This window comes from Typopeltis vanoorti, chromosome 15, assembly GCF_054136105.1.
Source record: "Typopeltis vanoorti isolate ZY-2024b chromosome 15, IOZ_Tvanoo_1.0, whole genome shotgun sequence".
NCBI classification, from domain to species: domain Eukaryota; kingdom Metazoa; phylum Arthropoda; class Arachnida; order Uropygi; family Thelyphonidae; genus Typopeltis; species Typopeltis vanoorti.
Window position 1 is genome coordinate 1,858,655 of NC_143563.1, and position 18,910 is coordinate 1,877,564.

The 18,910-nt window shown below is 36.4% G+C and overlaps 1 protein-coding gene across 1 annotated transcript in view; it reads left to right on the forward strand.

Annotated features, from left to right (window-relative positions):
• The window catches only part of LOC150098309 (uncharacterized protein C05D11.1-like), a 287,991-nt gene that overhangs the window by 107,873 nt on the left and 161,208 nt on the right, over window positions 1–18,910 (forward strand). The window contains exon 10 of the mRNA XM_090405135.1: window positions 7,828–8,010. Coding sequence (XP_090261261.1) covers window positions 7,828–8,010 — 183 coding nt within the window. The remainder of the gene's footprint in view (window positions 1–7,827; window positions 8,011–18,910) is intronic.

Below are 18,910 nucleotides of genomic sequence, written 5' to 3' on the forward strand. Positions count from 1 at the left end.
TGGTGGAGATAGTATGCACAAGCAAATAGAAGAAATGAGTGGAAGGAGGGTAATTATTATGGGAGATTTCAACTATGGTCACATTGATTGGAGTGAGGAGAGAACACACAGGAGGAAGGAATTGGATTTTATGCAGTTATTAAGGGATAACTATCTGCGACAGCACGTAATGGAAAATACTAGGGAGAGTGCTTGACTTAGTAATTACATCTGAGGATTTGGCTGCAACAAATATGACCACATTGCCACCAATTGGTGAGAGTGATCACAGGGTCTTGACTTGAGAGGTGGCTAAAGGTGTGGAATTTACAATTAAGACAGGGTACATGAGGAATTATCGCACTGGAAAGTATGATAAGCTTAGGAGTTTGATCGGTTCAGTGCCATGGCATGTACAACTGCAAGGACTAGATGTTCATAGTGCATGGGAGGCAGTTAAGAAGTGTTTGCATGAATCAATGGCTGACTGTATACCTAGAGTCCGAATAATAAATCAAGTAGGAGTTAAATGGATGAATAACACCATTAAGCTTGAGCTGCAAAAAAAAGAAACAACTATTGATGGAATTTAAGGAGAAAGGTGACCGGCAGGCACATGAATGGTATAAAGCACAGGCCAGAAGGATAACGAGTGTGGTAAGAAAAATCAAAAAAGGATTATGAAAGAACATTGGCCATGCAGGCTAAAGAGAATCCTACACAGTTTTTTTGATATGTTGCAAGTAAAAGGAAAAATGTATATGGCAGAATGATTTTAAAAGAATGCCGATGGTAGGGAGGTAACTGAATCAGTTGATATAGTTGAGTTACTGAGTGAGCAATTTGCAAGAATATATCATCCAGGTGGTGACATTGCAGAAATGAATGAACCAGTAGATTATACGGGAATTGTGGTGAATGAAGTGGAGGTGAGTAGCCTATTGCATAATCTCAATGTCAATACATCTGTGGGATTGGATGGTATACCAGCTCGTCTCATACGAGAAGCGGCTAAAGAATTGTCAGTGCCCTTGACCATTTTGTTTAATTTGAGTCTCGGGTCTGGGATAGTCCCGAGGAGGTGGAAAGAAGGGAAATTAGTTCCACTGCATAAAGGAGGTTCTAAGACTGCTGTTGTAAATTACCGACTGATCAGCATATCAGGATTCGTTGTCAAGGTCTTGGAGAAAATAGTGAAGAGAAAAATACAGGATTGGATAGATGAAAATGAGATACTGCATGTGGGACAGCATGGTTTTGTGAAGGGTAGATCATGCTTCAGTAACTTGTTCACGTTTTATAACACAGTGACGGCTGAAATGGATAAGGGTAATGGGTTTACAGTGATTCTACTGGACCTTGCCAAGGCCTTTGACAGGATACCACATGGAACCCTAATCAGTAAACTGGAGGAGATGGGGATGGATATAGGGTTGGTGAGATGGATAGGAGTGTGGTTGATGGAGAAATACCAGAGAGTGGTTTATTCAGGAGTGGAGTCTAAAAGATGGTTTGTGACTAGTGGTGTGCCTCAGGGCTCTATTTTTGGACCACTGCTTTTCAATTTGTTCATCAATGATATAGATAAGGATCTGAGAGGAAGTGTTCACTTGTTTGCTGATGATGCAAAGTTGGGTAGAGCAATTGTGGGTGCACGGGATGTCAAATTTTTACAGGATGATTTGGATAGTTTGGAGGACTGGGCTATGAAAAATGGATGTCAATTTAATGTGGCAAAGTTTAAAGTTATGCATTTTGGAGTGAAAAGAATAGTAGCAGTATATCACATTGGTGGAACCATACTCCAGGAGATTGATGAGGCCATGGATTTGGGAGTGTTGGTGGATAGGGAATTGAAGTTTAGGGGGCACATTACAAAAGTGGCTAAATCAGCTCATCAAATCACTTGGCTTCTGAAAAATACTTTAACATGCAGAGACAAACAAGTTGTTGTTCCTCTGTATCGAGCCTTTATAAGACCCCATCTAGACTACTGTGCCCAGTTATGGGGTACCAGGGTTTCTTCGTGATGGGGAGGAGGTGGAGAGGATCCAGAGACGAGTGACCAAGATGATAGCACGTTTGTGGAATGAACCTTATGATAATAGGTTGAAGATTTGTGGGTTACAGAAATTGGTCGATAGGTGGAAGAGGGGTGATATGATTGAGACATTCAAATTACTGAAGGGTTTCTATAAGATTAATTCAGAAGATATTTTTGAAAATAGGACTGGTTGTGGGAGGACTAGGGGCCATGCATGAAAGCTGTGCAAGAATGTGGTTGACAAGGGTGTCAGAACTAGGTTTTTTACTTGGAGAGTGGTGAATGAGTGGAATAAGCTTCCAGAGTCTATTGTGGATGCTACGACCGTGAATGAGTTCAAGGCAAGGTGTGATAGATACTGTGTGAATGTCGAATAGTTGTTCTTGACATGATGTTAGGGCCTTCCTCGATGAGTCTGTCGACTCCTTGGAGTTGCCTGGAAGAATAATAATAATAATAATAATGCGAATGTTAGGGTTCCATAGAAATGGCGTGTTACATAAATCACATTATGCAAGACTCAGATCACATAGAAAAGGTAAGGTTATGTTCCGAAATCGTTTTTTTTTTTAATGATATAAACAACAACGACATATCTAACAAAAAAAAATGTTTTTATTTAATTCAGGTAATTCATGTAAGTTAAGAAAACATATAAACTATGAAACAAAATACTTAGTGTAAACTTATGAAAATATAAATTGTACATAAACTTCATTGCTTATAATGCATAAAATGCTGTAGGCAAAATAAAATAAAGTGCATAATTTAATCATCATCACTGTCTTCAAAATGAATATTCCAAAGATCTTCTTTATTTACAAGTGGCCGGACGTCGTCATCACTTGAAATCTCTTGGACACCATTTGTATAATTCTTATTGCACACTTTGGCTGGTTTAAATATCAAGAAGTCAGTAATGCTGCAATTTTTTATTAAGTTCATAATATGGAGCTGAACAAATATCCATTAGTCTCGTGAATTTTCCGGAGTGCTCCATTTGAGTGATCATTATCCATAAAATAACTTCCTAATTTTCTTGCCAAGTCCAATCCTTCTGCTAATTTCGTTAAACTAAATTCTTTAATGGATTCATCACAATCAGAATCTTCAGCAGAACTTTCCCTGCCATTTGGTTTAACATCATCTGTTAATTGTACCAGTTCCTCCTAATTTAAATCTATTTCCCCATCAAATTCACTAATTTCATTTTCAGCCATATCGCAAAAGCCCTGTAAGTGGCCATAACTATTAAAATAAAATTTTTACATAAAAAAGTATTACGTATTGTATGTAACTCACAAGAAAATAAAGTGCTCAGCTTGAGATTAACACACTTATGATTTTTAATGTGCTTTCCTGGCAGAAAACAAAGACAACTTTCAACAATAAACACTTTACATGGTAAACAATTGTCGTGCATGCCTGCTGAAGGGTATTTCCCCTGATATAAATTCGCTACTTATAACTACATGTGCAGTACGGGCAGACGCAAATTTAACAGAGATAAAATTTGATTTTTAAGTCGCGCAAAAAAAAAACAAATATAATGGATTAGTACAATTAAAGAAGAAGAAAAGATAAAGGATTAGTACAATTTGTAGACCATGTTTTTATCAAAACTGCGTTGTACAGGGTGTCCCAAAATTCACGCAAGATTTAAATTTAGCGCCATTTGTGCGGTAAAGTTTTGCCAGCCAGAAAAAAAAAGACAGCATGACAGCTGACAGTTCAGGGTTATTAAAAATGACCACACACAGCGAAGAGAGTTTGTTGAATGGATTATGGAACAACAACAAGTGGATGCTTATTTTTCGAAGAAATTCATCTTCAGCGATGAGGCTCATTTTCATCTTGCTCGCTTCGTTAATTGACAAAATTGTCGCATTTGGGGTTGAGAAAATCCATGGGTGATTGTTGAGAAGCAAATGCATCCACAACGTGTCACTGTTTGGTGCGGATTTTGGGCTGGAGGCATCATCGGTCCATTCTTCTTCGAAAATGCGGCTGGTAAGGCAATAACAGTTAATGGTGCTCGCTATCGCAACATGATAATCTAGTTTTTTGTACCTAAATTGCAAGATATGGATGTAGATGACATGTGGTTTCAACAAGACGGTGTCACATGCCATACAGCCCGAGAAACAATTCAATTACTGCATGAGTCATTTCCTGGTCGTGTAATTTCCCGTTTTGGTGATCAGAATTGGCCGCACAGATCATGTGACTTAACGGCGTTGGACTTTTTTCTTTGGGGTTTTTTGAAGTCTAAGGTTTATGACAACAAGCCAATGCCCACCCACGCCTTGAAGGAGGAAATTGAGCGATGTATCAACGAAATTCAGCCACATTTATGCAAAACGGTCATGGAAAATTTCGACAAAAGAGTGCATATGTGCCAGCAAAGCCGTGGAGGACATTTACCCGATATGCTATTCCATGCATAACTCTATACTGTATACTTTATGAATCAATAAGAAATGACAATTTTTAATTAAAAACCTGTGTTTTCTATCAAAATTACTTCTTGCGTGAATTTTGGGACACCCTGTATAAGTACTGCATTATACGAGGGTTACCTGTATAATCATCCACATAAAGTAAAGATCTGAGATTAACATCTAGTTTTGATATTATGCTGAATAACACTTTTCTTCATAATAATCCATATAGATGATGAATAATAGTGGAGATAATTTTCATTCTTATCTAACATCAAACCATCTTTCTTGTACCTCCTTCATTTCTAACGGCTGACTTATATAGTCTAGGTAGACTAAGTATTGCTTGGTATAATGTCCCAGTTACACCATATAACTGTAGCATTTCAAACAGCTTCTCTCTCTCTCTCTTGACATCTTGTCATATGCATTTTCCAGGTCTACAAAACTTATATACAGATCCTTGTTATTTGTTGTTTCAAGGATACTTGCAACATAAGACTGAATGATGTAATCACAAGAAAGATATTTATTTAACCAAATATTTCGGTCTGGAAATAGCAAACCATCATCAGTGGTATTACAAGAACAGTTTAAAAAATACAAGCTAGAATACTAACAATAGATCGTTAAAATTAGAACACGCCGCATGATGTTATATCACTAAGTATGAAACGGAATATTTTGAAGTAGAAACATGATTGAATTTGCTATTTAAAAAAAAAATAATAATAAATAATTAACGAGTAATCTTGATTAGACTTTCCCAGATTTTTGATATAGATATACAGTCATTACGATTCAGGTTGGGGCGATGGAGCAAGGCCTATACGCTTTCCTTGAACAAACGTTCGAACCTATAACAGGATCTATGTAAGAGGCGAGTCCTGGACCAAAGGATGCTGTGGTCAGTTTCAATCCCGTGTTGAGCCAATCCAGACTTTTCAGGTTTGTTGTGAAGAATGGATGATTGATGTTCTTAGATTCTTTTTTCAAGAGAATGTCCAGTTTGTCCAAAATAAGAGAGATCACAGTTGCACGGAATTTGATAAACTCCAGGAAGAGATAAAGTTGAGCGTTTGTCTTTAGGAGAAGGAAAATGAGAAGACAATTTGTTAATAGGTGAATATGTAGTTGTTAAATCATATTTCTTTAAAATTCTTGCGAAAGGTTCTGAAATACCGGAGATATAAGGAATAGGCACTCAACGTATTGAAACTTTGTTGTTTTGTGGAGGATTTTAAGAATTGAGAAGACGTTGAGTACTTTTTTCAGAAAAGCCATTGAGTTTCATGTGTTGTTGGATAGATTTTTTTTTTTTTTTTTTTTTTTTTATAAATAGCAAATTCAATCATGTTTCTACTTCAAAATATTCCGTTTCATACTTAGTGATATAACATCACGCAGCGTGCTCTAATTTTAACGATCTATTGTTAGTATTCTAGCTTGTATTTTTTAAACTGTTCTTGTAATACCACTGACGATGGTTTGCTATTTCCAGGCCGAAATATTTGGTTAAATAAATATCTTTTTTGTGCCTTGATTATATCATATATCTGATACTGATAACCTCTGTTTGGCATTAATCCTGCTTGTTCTTCTCCAACCTTTCCTTCTACAATTTTGCTTACCCTTTTTTTCAAGAATACTTGCATACATCTGATCAGAAACACTCATTAGTGAAATTCCTTCATAATTCTCTTATTCAGTTTTGTTTCCGTTTTTATAGATGTTTACAAGGAAGCTATCGCCAGGCTACCCTCGATTAGCGACTGTTTACATTTTAACCTCTTTAGAACCATTTTAATATCTTATCAGAATGCATACTGATTTCAAGGTTTGACAACTGATAAAGCAGTATATAACCACAAGACCAATCTCCTAGGCAACGCTAAATGCAATAAATATTCCACTGCGATCATCTGCAATTCGATCCTCTGACCAGGCAATTTCATGATGCAGACATCGCCACTGTAAAACTTTTATACCTCCATATTTGAATATTTCTGGTTGAATATCATCTACTCTAGCTGTTGTTCTGTATGTCACATTTTCAATGTCTTTTTTTTTTACTTCAGTTATTGATATGTATTCCTGTTGAATGTTTTCTACTACTGTATTGTTACTGTTTGTTTCATTTCATTTAGCAGTCCTTCAAAGTAATTGCTCGAAACATCTTGGATATCCTTATCTTGAGTTTTGATGTCACTTTTATCATCTCTGATTCCTTTTACAGTATTGTTCCCTCCATTTCTAAGTTTTTTTTCTGTAGCCTCCAGAATATTTTGCCACCTTTCTGATATTTATTTTCTGTGTGCTTATGAAAATCTTCCCATGCCTTTTGTTTACCTAGTTTTACACACTACTTTTCTTTCTTACATTTTTTGCTGTATTCTCTAAAATCATAAGCTGATTTACTTGCCAGGAACTTTTAATATGCTTTCTTCTTTTGCTTGACTGCCTCTTTAACTTCCTGAGTTCATTATGGAGTTAAGCTGTCATTAAGGCATAATAATAAAATAAAATAAAATAAAAGATAAGTTTTTTTTCTTGGTAAATTTTAAAAAAATTAGTTAAGAGGTTAAGCAGGTGAAAGCCCAAAAGTATATTTTAAATTTAGTGAAAGTCGGTTGAATTATGCAACGTGTAGAGGAAACACTTCTTTTATCTCCATCTCTCCATATTTTAGTCTGATTAAGCTAGATTTTTCAGAGAACTTTCAGCAATATAAGAAACAACTATTTTCCATATTTCGTTAAAATTAATTAAACAATGCATCCTGTAGACAGGCTTGCACTAGAAGAGAAGATGAGGAGAAATGAAAAATGCCATTTTTTGACCATTAAATTATTTAATGCCCAAAATTTTAATAATTCTCTAGTATTTTTATTATTATATAATTAGTTTAGAACAGGAGTTACAGCAGTTCAGATTTTAGCTCTAATAATTCCACTAATATGAGTATCAAGTAACTTGCTAGATTGGTTGGCTTCAGTTATCGCTGTGATTCTTTTTAAACACCTGAAAGCTACAAAACCTGTAGCACATTAGTGCTGTGTGGGCAGGTAGTCGAGAAAAAAATAAAGGAACCTGTTAATGTTTTTTGAACGATTGTAGTTCTTGGGACAAAACTATGCATGAATGATGCTTATCTGGTATGTTTTACAGTTTAACTTCCTAATTATAATATTTTTAAAAAATAGCATCATGACAAAGTTATCACTGTGTCCATTTTTTTTTTATTCTCCAGACTAAACTCACATTTATGGAATATGTAAATCACTTAAGATATAAATTCAAGAGATCCTGATTATATTATTGAAATGATATTGAACTACTATTGATAATATTTCATTGTTTTAGATCCTTCCACCTGATGATGTAATCCAAGCATTGAGTGTACCATCATGTGATTCCATTACCTTCTATCCAATAAAGAGAAACTGCAACTATGATGGACAATCTGGAGAGGGCATTAATGGATTCTCGATTGCTGGATTGCCCTGCCGATTTCAGTTAGATTCATTGAATTCTAATTTTGTAACGGTATGTTCTTTATTTTTAATGACTATTTTAACTCATCTCTCTTATATTGCTGCAAATCAGTATTGCATTATTTATATTTATACTGCCTATACAGAGAGAAACAGAAAGAGAGAGAGAGAGAGAGAGAGAGAGAATGGTCAATAACAGCATCACTAGTTCTTTGTTTTAGTCCTGGTTCCACGAGAATGTGGAGAACTAATAGAGATTATGCCAGACAAACAAGCAGGTGTGCTGTGTGGTAATATGCAAAAGAGAATTTGCATCTCTCCACTATCTGCATCACTTTGAAAACCAGATCATGTCCACACTAATTCAAGGGAGATTATGTCAAGGTCTTAAGGTAAAGTGTTTTTTTTTTTTTTTTTTATAACGAAACCTGTGGTGCGATCATAATTAAAAGAAACACACGTATTAACCACAGGGAAAAATTATTTAATTTTAAATATAAATATTTCATCCTAAGTATCTTAGGACATCATCAGTACAGTAGTTTAAAACAATAATAGGAATAACATACAGTTAGGGTGCATGATTACAATAGAATCTCATTAAACGTGTGAAACGTGTTACAGAAGTAAAAAAAATAAATAAATAAATAAAATAATTATTTAACACAATTTTGTATGACAATTTCCTATACTTTAGGAATAATAAGAACGTTGTTGCAGTTTAAGTTGCACTTCTCCACACATCAAACCAGTCTTCCTGTCCGGTTTGATGTGTGGAGAAGTGACTGATAATTTTTTGAGTTGTTTTAGGATTATATCCATTTAGGATGGCTGTATTTTTGATTACTTCTAATTCCTGGTTTAAAGATTCTTCAGAGGAGCTGAATTTGTGTGCTCTGGAAACTAGTGATTTAATAATGCCAGATTTCTGAGATGGATGATGAGTGGAAGAATTGTGAATGTAGCGACCTGAGAATGTAGGCTTGCGAAAGAAAGACATGGTGATGGAACTGTCTTCTTTTCTTTGGATGTGTAAATTCAAAAAGGAGATACCTTGTGGAGATTCTTTTTCTAACGTAAAGTTGATGCGATGATGAAGAAGGTTAATTTTATCTAGAAACAGTTGTAATTCATGTTCGCGATGATCCCAGACTGCAAATACATCATGGACATATCTTAACTAAATTTTTTGTTTGGGTTCAAAAGTGAATAATTTTTCCTCAAGGTCTTCTAGAAACAAATTTGCTAGGTTTGGTGATAAAGGAGATCCCATTGCTGTTCCTTCTTCTTGCTTGTAAATTTGACCTTTCCAGGTGAAGTAACTTGATGCAATAACAAACTTGAACAATTCAACTATATCAGACAGTAGTAGCAATACTTTCCCTACAGTTTATCATTCAAAACATGTATAGTTGAATGCATCAAAACGAAATTTTATTTCCAAAATTTTCATTTTGGAAATAAAATTTGGGGGGGTAAGCTATCAAAGGTGAAATTGTATTTCACCTTTGATGGCTTACCCCCCCTAAACACACTACTGCTGCTAGGTAAGAGTTCGTTACCTAGCAGTAGTTGTGTGTGTAATTCTACCAGATAACTTTTAATATTCCGATACCGAAATTAGATTGTACTTATTATAAATTAGAAAATTTTGTATATTTTTGCATTTATATTGTTCGTGATAATTATAAATCATTAAATTATGTAATATTGGTGAAATTAGTGTGTTAAAAAACAATGTCATCCTGCAAAAGCACTATCAGAATAAAATGTTTCGAATATCTGGAAATCAATCAGAAAGGTGTTTTTAAAAAAAAAAAAAAAAAAAAAATTAAATTAAATTAACAATAGCTGAATACTGTGTGTATTCAGCTATTGTTAGGGACTTTTTAGTGTGTTTACTGAACACACTAAAAAGTCTTTCCATACTTTCTCAGTAATTTTTACAGCCTGTTAGTTGAGCAGGAAGGAATATTAGCAAGCATATCTAATATACAATTCATTTCTGAGATGGCACGTAGTAGCAATAGTAACATCTGTTTTGAAGTATTGATATGTTTAGTGTCGATTGCCCATCTTCTGCACGAAAATATGTCTAAACTACACACAAAATTGTTATCTTTGTAGCTAGAAAAATTTCCCTCAACACCAGTAGAGTAAGAGCTACTTGAAAGGCGAGTTCTCCCACTTTTCTGCATCTCCAGAGCTTTTTTTAACCCCATTACAAACAAAATTCATGTATATGTGCTGCACTGCACCTTATGCAATTCAGTAGCAGATTGAAATGTAAGCAGTATATTTCCCCAAAAGATAGCAAAGTATGGGGTAAAAAGAGAAAAGTTCTGGAGATGCAGAAAATTGGCACCTTCGCCTTTCAAGTAGCTCTTAGTCTACTGATGTTGATGAGGGAAATTTTTCTAGCTGTGAAGATAGCGATTTTGCGTGTAGTTCAGACATGCCTTCATGTGGAAGATGGGTGATTGTCACTAAATGCATATCAGCTTGTCCACAGTGTCCAGTCATTTCCACAGCAACATTTTAGTCCTCTTCCGTCTATTTCTAGAAGATGATATTCTTTCCTTTATAGTAGAACAGACTTACCTTTATGCTTGTCAACATCATCAAGTTGAGTACAGTCTGCGTTCTCACAGTACACTTTGGAGCCTAATAGATATCAACACACCACTTACATATATAACGCTCTTGATTGCACAATGTATTGTAAAAAAGCCCACTCGCGAAATGCATTTCTACATTATATTATTACAGGCAACTCCAAGGAGTCCTTAGACTCATCGAGGGAGGCCCTAACATCATGTTTAGAACAACTATTCAACATTCACACAGTATCTATCATACCTCGCCTTGAACTCATTCACAGTCATGGCACCCACAACAGACTCTGGCAGCTTATTCCACTCATTTGCCAATCTCCAAGTAAAAAAACCTAGCGCTAATACCTTTGCTAACCACACTATTGCCCAGCTTCCATGTATGGCCCCTAGTCCTCCCACCACCAGTCCTATTCTCAAAAATATCTTCTGAATTAATCTTATAGAAACCTTTCACTAATTTGAATGTCTCAATCATATATTGAGACATTCAAATCATTCAAGACACGCACCCCTTTTCTGCATATATATCAATTTCTGCAGCCCAAAAATATTCAACCTGTTCTGTTCTCATAAGGTTCATTCCATAGACCTGCTATCATCTTGGTCACTCGTCTCTGGATCCTCTTCACCTCCTCCCCATCACGAAGAAACCCTGGTACCCATAACTGGGCACAGTAGTCTAGATGGAGTCTTATCAAGGCTCGATACAGAGGAACAATAACCTGTTTGTCTGCTTGTTAAAGTATTTTTCAGCAACCAAGTAATTTGATGAGCTGATTTAGCCACTTTTGCAATGTGCCCCCTAAACTTCAACTCCCTATCCACCAACACTCTCAAATCCCTGGCTCGTCAATCTCCTGGAGTACGGTTCCACCAATGTGATATACTGCTGCTAATGCATAACCTTACACTTTGCCACATTAAATTAACATCCATTCTCCTTAGCCCAGTCCTCCAAACTATCCAAATCATCTTGCAAAATTTTTACATCCTCTGCACTCACTATTGCACTACCCAACTTTGCATTATCAACAAACAAATGAACACTTCCTCTCAGATCCTTTCCTATATAGTTAATGAAGAAATTGAAAAGTAGTGGTCCAAGAACAGAACCCTGTGACACACCACTAGTCACAGGCCGTCTTTTGGACTCTACTCCTGAATAAACCACTCTCTGATATCTCTCCATCAACCACCCTCCTATCCATCTCACCAACCCTATATCTATCCCCATATGCTGCAGTTTACTGATTAGAATTCCATGTGGTATCCTGTCAAAGGCCTTAGCAAGGTCCAGTTGAATCACTGCAAACACATTACCCTTCTCCAGTTCAGCCATCACTGTGTTATAAAACGTGAGCAAGTTACTGAAGCATGATCTACCCTTCACAAAACCATGCTGTCCCATATGCAGTATCTCTAGTAGTAAGACTTATACGTTGGTTAGACATAACTGGTAATTAATTTACGGAATTGACAACGCATATAAAGTAAATTAATTAAAGATAACTTTAATGAATCACTACTATATTTCGGCAATGTCACATTGCCATCTTCGGGAACATAAAGATATGGTATGTGCACTAAGGAACTAACAAAGCAAATGAGGAAGAAAATAAGAACTAATTTTGTTCCTAAAGTCCTAATGGTGCCCTCTTGCGGGCTAATTTGGTAGTCTTGGCAGTTGGGCTGAAGTTCTCAAAATGAAAGTCTCCCAAATTTGGGGCAGTTTCATGCACCCAAATTTGTTGAGGTTAGGAACGTTTTTTAGAGCTGCTGAAGATTCTTTGAATAGTCTTTCGTATTTAAACTTGCTGCAATGGATTATTTTTGTCTTCTTCCAACGAATTTTATGGTGGGTATCTAAGGCATGGTCTGCCAGCCCAGAGCAGCTGTACTGGTGAAACCGGATGTAGTCTTGGTGTTCTGAAATCCTGATATTTGTTGTTCTGCCTGTTTGGCCAAAGTAGGACAATTTGCAGCTGCAAGGGACCTGGTATACACCAGGTAGGTCTAGGGGAAGTGGTTGGTCTTTGGTAGAGTGGATAAGGGATGCCAACTTTTTATATGGTCTGTAACAGGAAGTAAGGTCATATTTTTTGAGGATATTAGTTATTTTTTCAGAGGTGCCCTGGATGTAGGGGATAGTGATAGACTTGGTGTAGTCTTTATTGTGGAGGGGGGGGAGGGGGGTTGTGGTTTACAGGTTTTAGTATTTTTTGGATTTTTTTGGGGTTGTAGCCATTGGCTAAGAAAGTGTTGAGGATGTGGTTTAGTTCCATAGTCAGGGCCTTGTCATCTGAGCAGATTAATTTTGCCCTGTTATATAGTGTTTTTATCACCCCATATTGTTGTGAGGGGGGGGGGGGGGGGTTGCTGGTGAATGTATCTGCCAGTGTGGGTGGGTTTTCTGTAAACAGAGAAAACCAAAGATCCATCAAGCTGGCGGGTGATTAAAGTGTCTAGGAAGGGGAGGGTGTTGTTTTCCTCTTTTTCTAAGGTGAACTGGACTCTGGGATGTTGGTTGTTTAAGTGTGTTAGGAAGGAGTGGAGTGTATCTGAGCCATGTGGCCAAATAGCAAACACATCATCCACATAACGAAGCCAAATAGTGGGTTTTTGTGGGGCGGAGTTTAAGGCTTTCTCTTCAAATGTCTCCATAAAGAAATTGGCCAAGGGTGGGGAAATTGGTGAACCCATGGCTTTCCCCTCTATCTGTTTGTAGAACTTTCCTTGCCAAACGAAATAGCCTGAGTTCATTGTGAACTGAAATAGGGCTGAGATATCGGGAGGAAACTTGGCTTGGATGAGCTCAAAGGTTTCTTTGAGTGGGACATTAGTGAATAGAGAGGAGACGTCAAAACTGACCATTATGTCAGTGTGTTGGAGTGTGAGGTTTTCTATACTGGCTTTAAAGTGGGCCGAGTTTTTTATGTGTGATGGTGTGTTGCCAGTGTAGTGTGTGAGCGTTTTGGCTAAATGTTTGGCTAATTTATTGTCCTACTTTGGCCAAATTGCCCTACTTTGCCCTACTAAATTGTCCTACTTTGGCCAAACAGGCAGAACAACAAATATCAGGATTTCAGAACACCAAGACTACATCCAGTTTCACCAGTACAGCTGCTCTGGGCTGGCAGACCATGCCTTAGATACCCACCATAAAATTCGTTGGAAGAAGACAAAAATAATCCATCGCAGCAAGTTTAAATACGAAAGACTATTCAAAGAATCTTCAGCAGCTCTAAAAAACGTTCCTAACCTCAACAAATTTGGGTGCATGAAACTGCCCCAAATTTGGGAGACTTTCATTTTGAGAACTTCAGCCCAACTGCCAAGACTACCAAATTAGCCCGCAAGAGGGCACCATTAGGACTTTAGGAACAAAATTAGTTCTTATTTTCTTCTTCATTTGCTTTGTTAGTTCCTTAGTGCACATACCATATCTTTATGTTCCCGAAGATGGCAATGTGACATTGCCGAAATATAGAAGTGATTCATTAAAGTTATCTTTAATTAATTTACTTTATATGCGTTGTCAATTCCGTAAATTAATTACCAGTTATGCAGTATCTCATTTTCATCTATTCAATCCTGTATTTTTCTCTTCACTATTTTCTCCAAGACCTTGACAACGAATCCTGATATGCTGATCAGTCGGTAATTTACAACAGCAGTCTTAGAAGCACTTTTATTCAGTGGAACTATTTTCCCCTCTTTCCACCCCCTTGGGACTAACCCATACCCAAGACTCAAATTAAACAAAATGGTCATGGGCCCTGACAATTCTTTAGCCGCTTCACGTATGACATGAGCTGGTATACCATCCAATCCCACAGATGTATTGACATTGAGGTTTTGTAATAGACTATTCACCTCCATTCACCACAATTCCCATATAAGCTATTGGTTCATTCATTCCTGCAATGTCACCACCTGAATGATATACTCTTGCAAGTTCGCTCAGAAATTCAACTATATCAACTGATTCAGTTACTTCCCTTCCATCAGCATTCTTTAAAATCATTCTGCCATATACATTTTTTCTTTTACTTGCAACATATCGAAAAAACTATTTGGGATTCTCTTTAGCCTGCATGGCTAATGTTCTTTCATAATCCTTTTTTGCTTTTCTTACCACACTCGTTATCCTTCTGGCCTGCGCTTTATACTGTTCGTGTGCCTGCCGGTCACCTTTCTCCTTAAATTCCCTCCACAGTTGTTTATTTTTTTTTTTTTTGCAGCTCAAGCTTAATGGTGTTATTCATCCATTTAACCCCTAGTTGATTTATTATTTGGACTCTAGGTATACAGTTAGCCATTGCCTCATGCAAATACTTCTTAACTGTCTACCATATACTATCAACATCCAGCCCTTGCAGTTTTACATGCCATGGCACTGAACCAATCAAACTCCTAAGCTTGTCATACTTACCAGCCCAATAATTCCACATGTACCTTGTCTTAATTGTAAATTCCACACCTTTAGCCACCTCCCAAGTCAAGACCCTGTGATCACTCTCACCAATTGGTGGCAACGTGGTCATATTCATTATAGCCAAATTCTCAGATGCAATTACAAGGTCGAGCACTCTCTGACCCCTAATATTTTCCATTAAATGCTATCGCAGATAGTTATACCTTAAATTCCTGCCTCCCTTGTGTCCTCACCTCCTTCCAATCAATGTTACCATAGTTGAAATCTCCCATAATAATTACCATCCTTCCACTCAATTCTTCTATTTGCTTATGCATACTATCTCCACCATCTATTCCATCACCTGGTCTATAGCAGCATCCAACTATTTTATATTTTGTTCTGCTAGCCTCAATCTCGCACCAAATAACCTCAAATGTGCTCTTTTCTTTATCCTGCAGTTCCACTTCTATTCTCCTTGTCTGTAGCTCATCAGTAACACTCCTCCCCCCCCCCCCCAATTTTATTCTCCCTGTCACTCCTGAACACACATCATACCCCTCACATTCAATCCCACTAGCTATATCATCTTCTGTCAGCCATGTTTCACTAATGCAAATAACCTGCGTCCTGGAAGTGCCAACCAAGGCCAAAAATTCTTCCTTCTTATTCCTAATACTTCTGGCATTAGTATATATGAATTGCCCATCTGTCCTATTTTGATCCTATTTTGATGCCTTATACTAACTTATACAAAATCCTATTTTGATGCCTTATACTAACTATCCCATTCTGATTTGTTGTCCTTCTTACTTGCTCGGGCATATTACACACATTCATACGCTCAACTGTCTCCGTAAAGTCTGCATATCTACTCCCCCCCCCCCCCTTAATAACTCTAGTTTCCCTGATTCTGTACATCCACTTCATTCAACAGCACCTTTCAAGTCTCTGTACACCAAATCCATTAAAATGTAAACTATCCATCTTATATAAATCCTTTCGCCCATCAAACTCACTCCACACATCCACAAATTCCATACCACTCCTCCTGCGTAATCCGTGCATAAAGTCATTAGCAATTTTGGCCCTCCTTCTATACTCTTCACTGTCATACCGTGGCAACAGACTCACCATCCTACCTCTCTCACTGTTTTGCTACTTCAAGTAATTCCTTCAAATCCTCTCTCATAGCCATTTTGTCTCCTTTGAAATCTGCTACTATCAATTTTAGTTCCTGCTATTACTATCAATTCTTTCACCCTCTGTTTTTGCATTCTAATTGACTCGCTTACATCCTTAACGTTCGCACCAGGTTGGTACGATTTTGTTAAACTCTCATCTATCACACCTCTTACTAAAGAATCTCCATACAACACTCGCTCTTTCATTTTGTTTACACTCACTATCATACTCTTATTTTTCTTATCATAATGTATGGCCTATAGAATCGATTCTGAACAGTCGATATTTTGTGATATTATGACTGAAAAACAGTTCAGTCTCATTGTTAAGTATTTGCGTTTTCAGAATAATGAGGAATATGATCAGGAAACAGATCCTTGCCCAGTCTCAACAAAATTTATGATTTTCTGATGAAAATTCGTCAGAAATTTAGATCACTATACACTCCTGAGAGGGGACGTGAACATCACTGAAAACCTTATGCCATTCAAAGGCAGATTGAAATGTAAGCAATGTGTTCCCCAAAAGAGAGCAAGGCATGGGGAAAATTTATGCTTTGTGAAGTGCAAAATGGATAACTTTGGGTTCTCAAACATGATAAATATTCGGATCTGCCCTTGTCAATGCTGTAGTAATGGAATTACTAGATCCTTTACTGGGGAAAGGTTACTGAGTTACAATGGATAACTGTATGTGTCCTGAACTTGCTGCTTTGCATTTACAGCATCATACAGATTGTTGTTGTACCTAAATGTAAACAGGCGAGACATCCCAGATCTGGAGTCAGGAAAACAGTCGAAGGTTGAAATCTGACTTTAGCTCATTGCCAAAGTCTTTACACTGTGTTGAAAAGACAAAAAAGATGTTTTTCTACTGTCGTCTCTGCGCAATCCATCAGTGGAATCCATGGAAAAGAATGGTTTCAAGAAAGACAAGCCCATTGCTGTGTGTGCATAAATCAACACTATGGGAAGAGTTTACAGGTGTGATCAGTAGCTATCATTTTACTCTGTAATGAGGAAACAGCATAAAATATATTAAAAAACAAGTGTTTGGGCATATATTGGATTTTGTTATTTGGAACAATTTCTTCCTGTACAAGAAAAGGTATGTCTGCCATAACATATCTAGATTACAAGGTAGAAATCGCCAAAGCATTGTTACAAGTTTATGGTCCATCTTCAGCAAGCAGGAAAACAGGCAATCCTTCTAGACTTCTGTAGTTGAACACTGCCAACTCTATTTCTCAGAAACTTTACCCCCCACAAAAATAAATAAATAAAGACTTCATGCAAATGTCAGGTCTACTTTAAAAAAAAAAATGAGAAAGGAGACAATAATCTGGTATCCAGAATGTAAAACTGCTTTGTGGTCATCCTTGTTTTAGGTCGTTTTATGCTATTCAAGATATAAATTTTGAACAGTATGAAAACAAATATATTCCCTTTCAGGGCCATCAAGACAGTCCTTTTCTGGATTACAAGTATTGATACAGAGACAGCTGAGTGCAATGATTCCAGTTCCTCTTGAAGAGGAATTTATTTAAGTTGTTTTTACAACACACAGAATAATATATTGTTTCTCTCAAAGTGACATAAAGTAAAAATAGGAAGAATCATCAGGATTAACAAACTTTTGTCGATTAAATTTTCATAGCAGTATGTGCCACAGATTAGAAATTTTCAAAGTAGCACCAATAATGTTTTTTATTACAAAACAGTAAAGATTTGTAATAATTTCTGCTACAATAAAGTTCGACAGATTCAACAATATTATTGCCTTATTTTTTTTTCTTGTGTGGGAGAAAAATGGTAAAATGTCACTCTTATAATTATACCAGATGTTCTGTTGGCAAAAATAGTAAGTAAATAATCATTTGTGCTTTCTTTTCAAAACACAAATGAAGAACATTGTAAATTTGCCCAATGAAAAAGAAAATACATATTTTTCTTGTTGTTATCTGTTTTTTTTCTTGTAGTACAAAGAAGAAATTACTGTACATAACATGGGAGAATATAAGAGGGCAAAAATCTGTAAATTGATTACATTATAACTAAATAGAGAAATCATGCAGAAAAAATTATTTCTGGCATGATTTCTGTTGTTGACTAAGCTTAATATAAGTCTCAGCTATGGCAAAGTCTCTATGACGTTGTTGATGTTATATCTGTTGATGTTAGATCAATAGATATAACATTTTCTTCTAGTTTAGATATACAGTATTGTTGAAGTAGCTAAACTTTTGCTACTATTTTATACTAAAATTCATGAGAATGTTCTCCAATTGATTTCAGTTTGTAACAATTGTCATGCAAAAGATTTTTAAAATAAATTCTCTGAAATATCTGCAGATTGATATTAAAACACATATGTGCATTTTCTTTTAAATAATTCAAATCCTGTTTTTTTTTAAGATAACTGTATCAAATGATTTATAATTTTTATTTTTGATAATAAAAGTGAAGCTGATTATTATAAATTATGAAATTATTTATTTTGGCATAAATACTGCATCAGCCTGTAAAAGAAATGTGAGTGTTTCTGTGTTAGGATGTCTGCTAATCAACAGTTGAAAACAAAACAAGACATTCTTGATGTATTTTGCACTAGAGCTTGAGGCACTTCAGTGCAACTTCTGATTGAGTGTTCCCTCTTTTCTTTCTCAATACCAGTAAGAGTAATCTAAGCCGTTAGCTATTCCTCCAGTTGAGAGGATTATGTTCAGTATTTCTAAGACG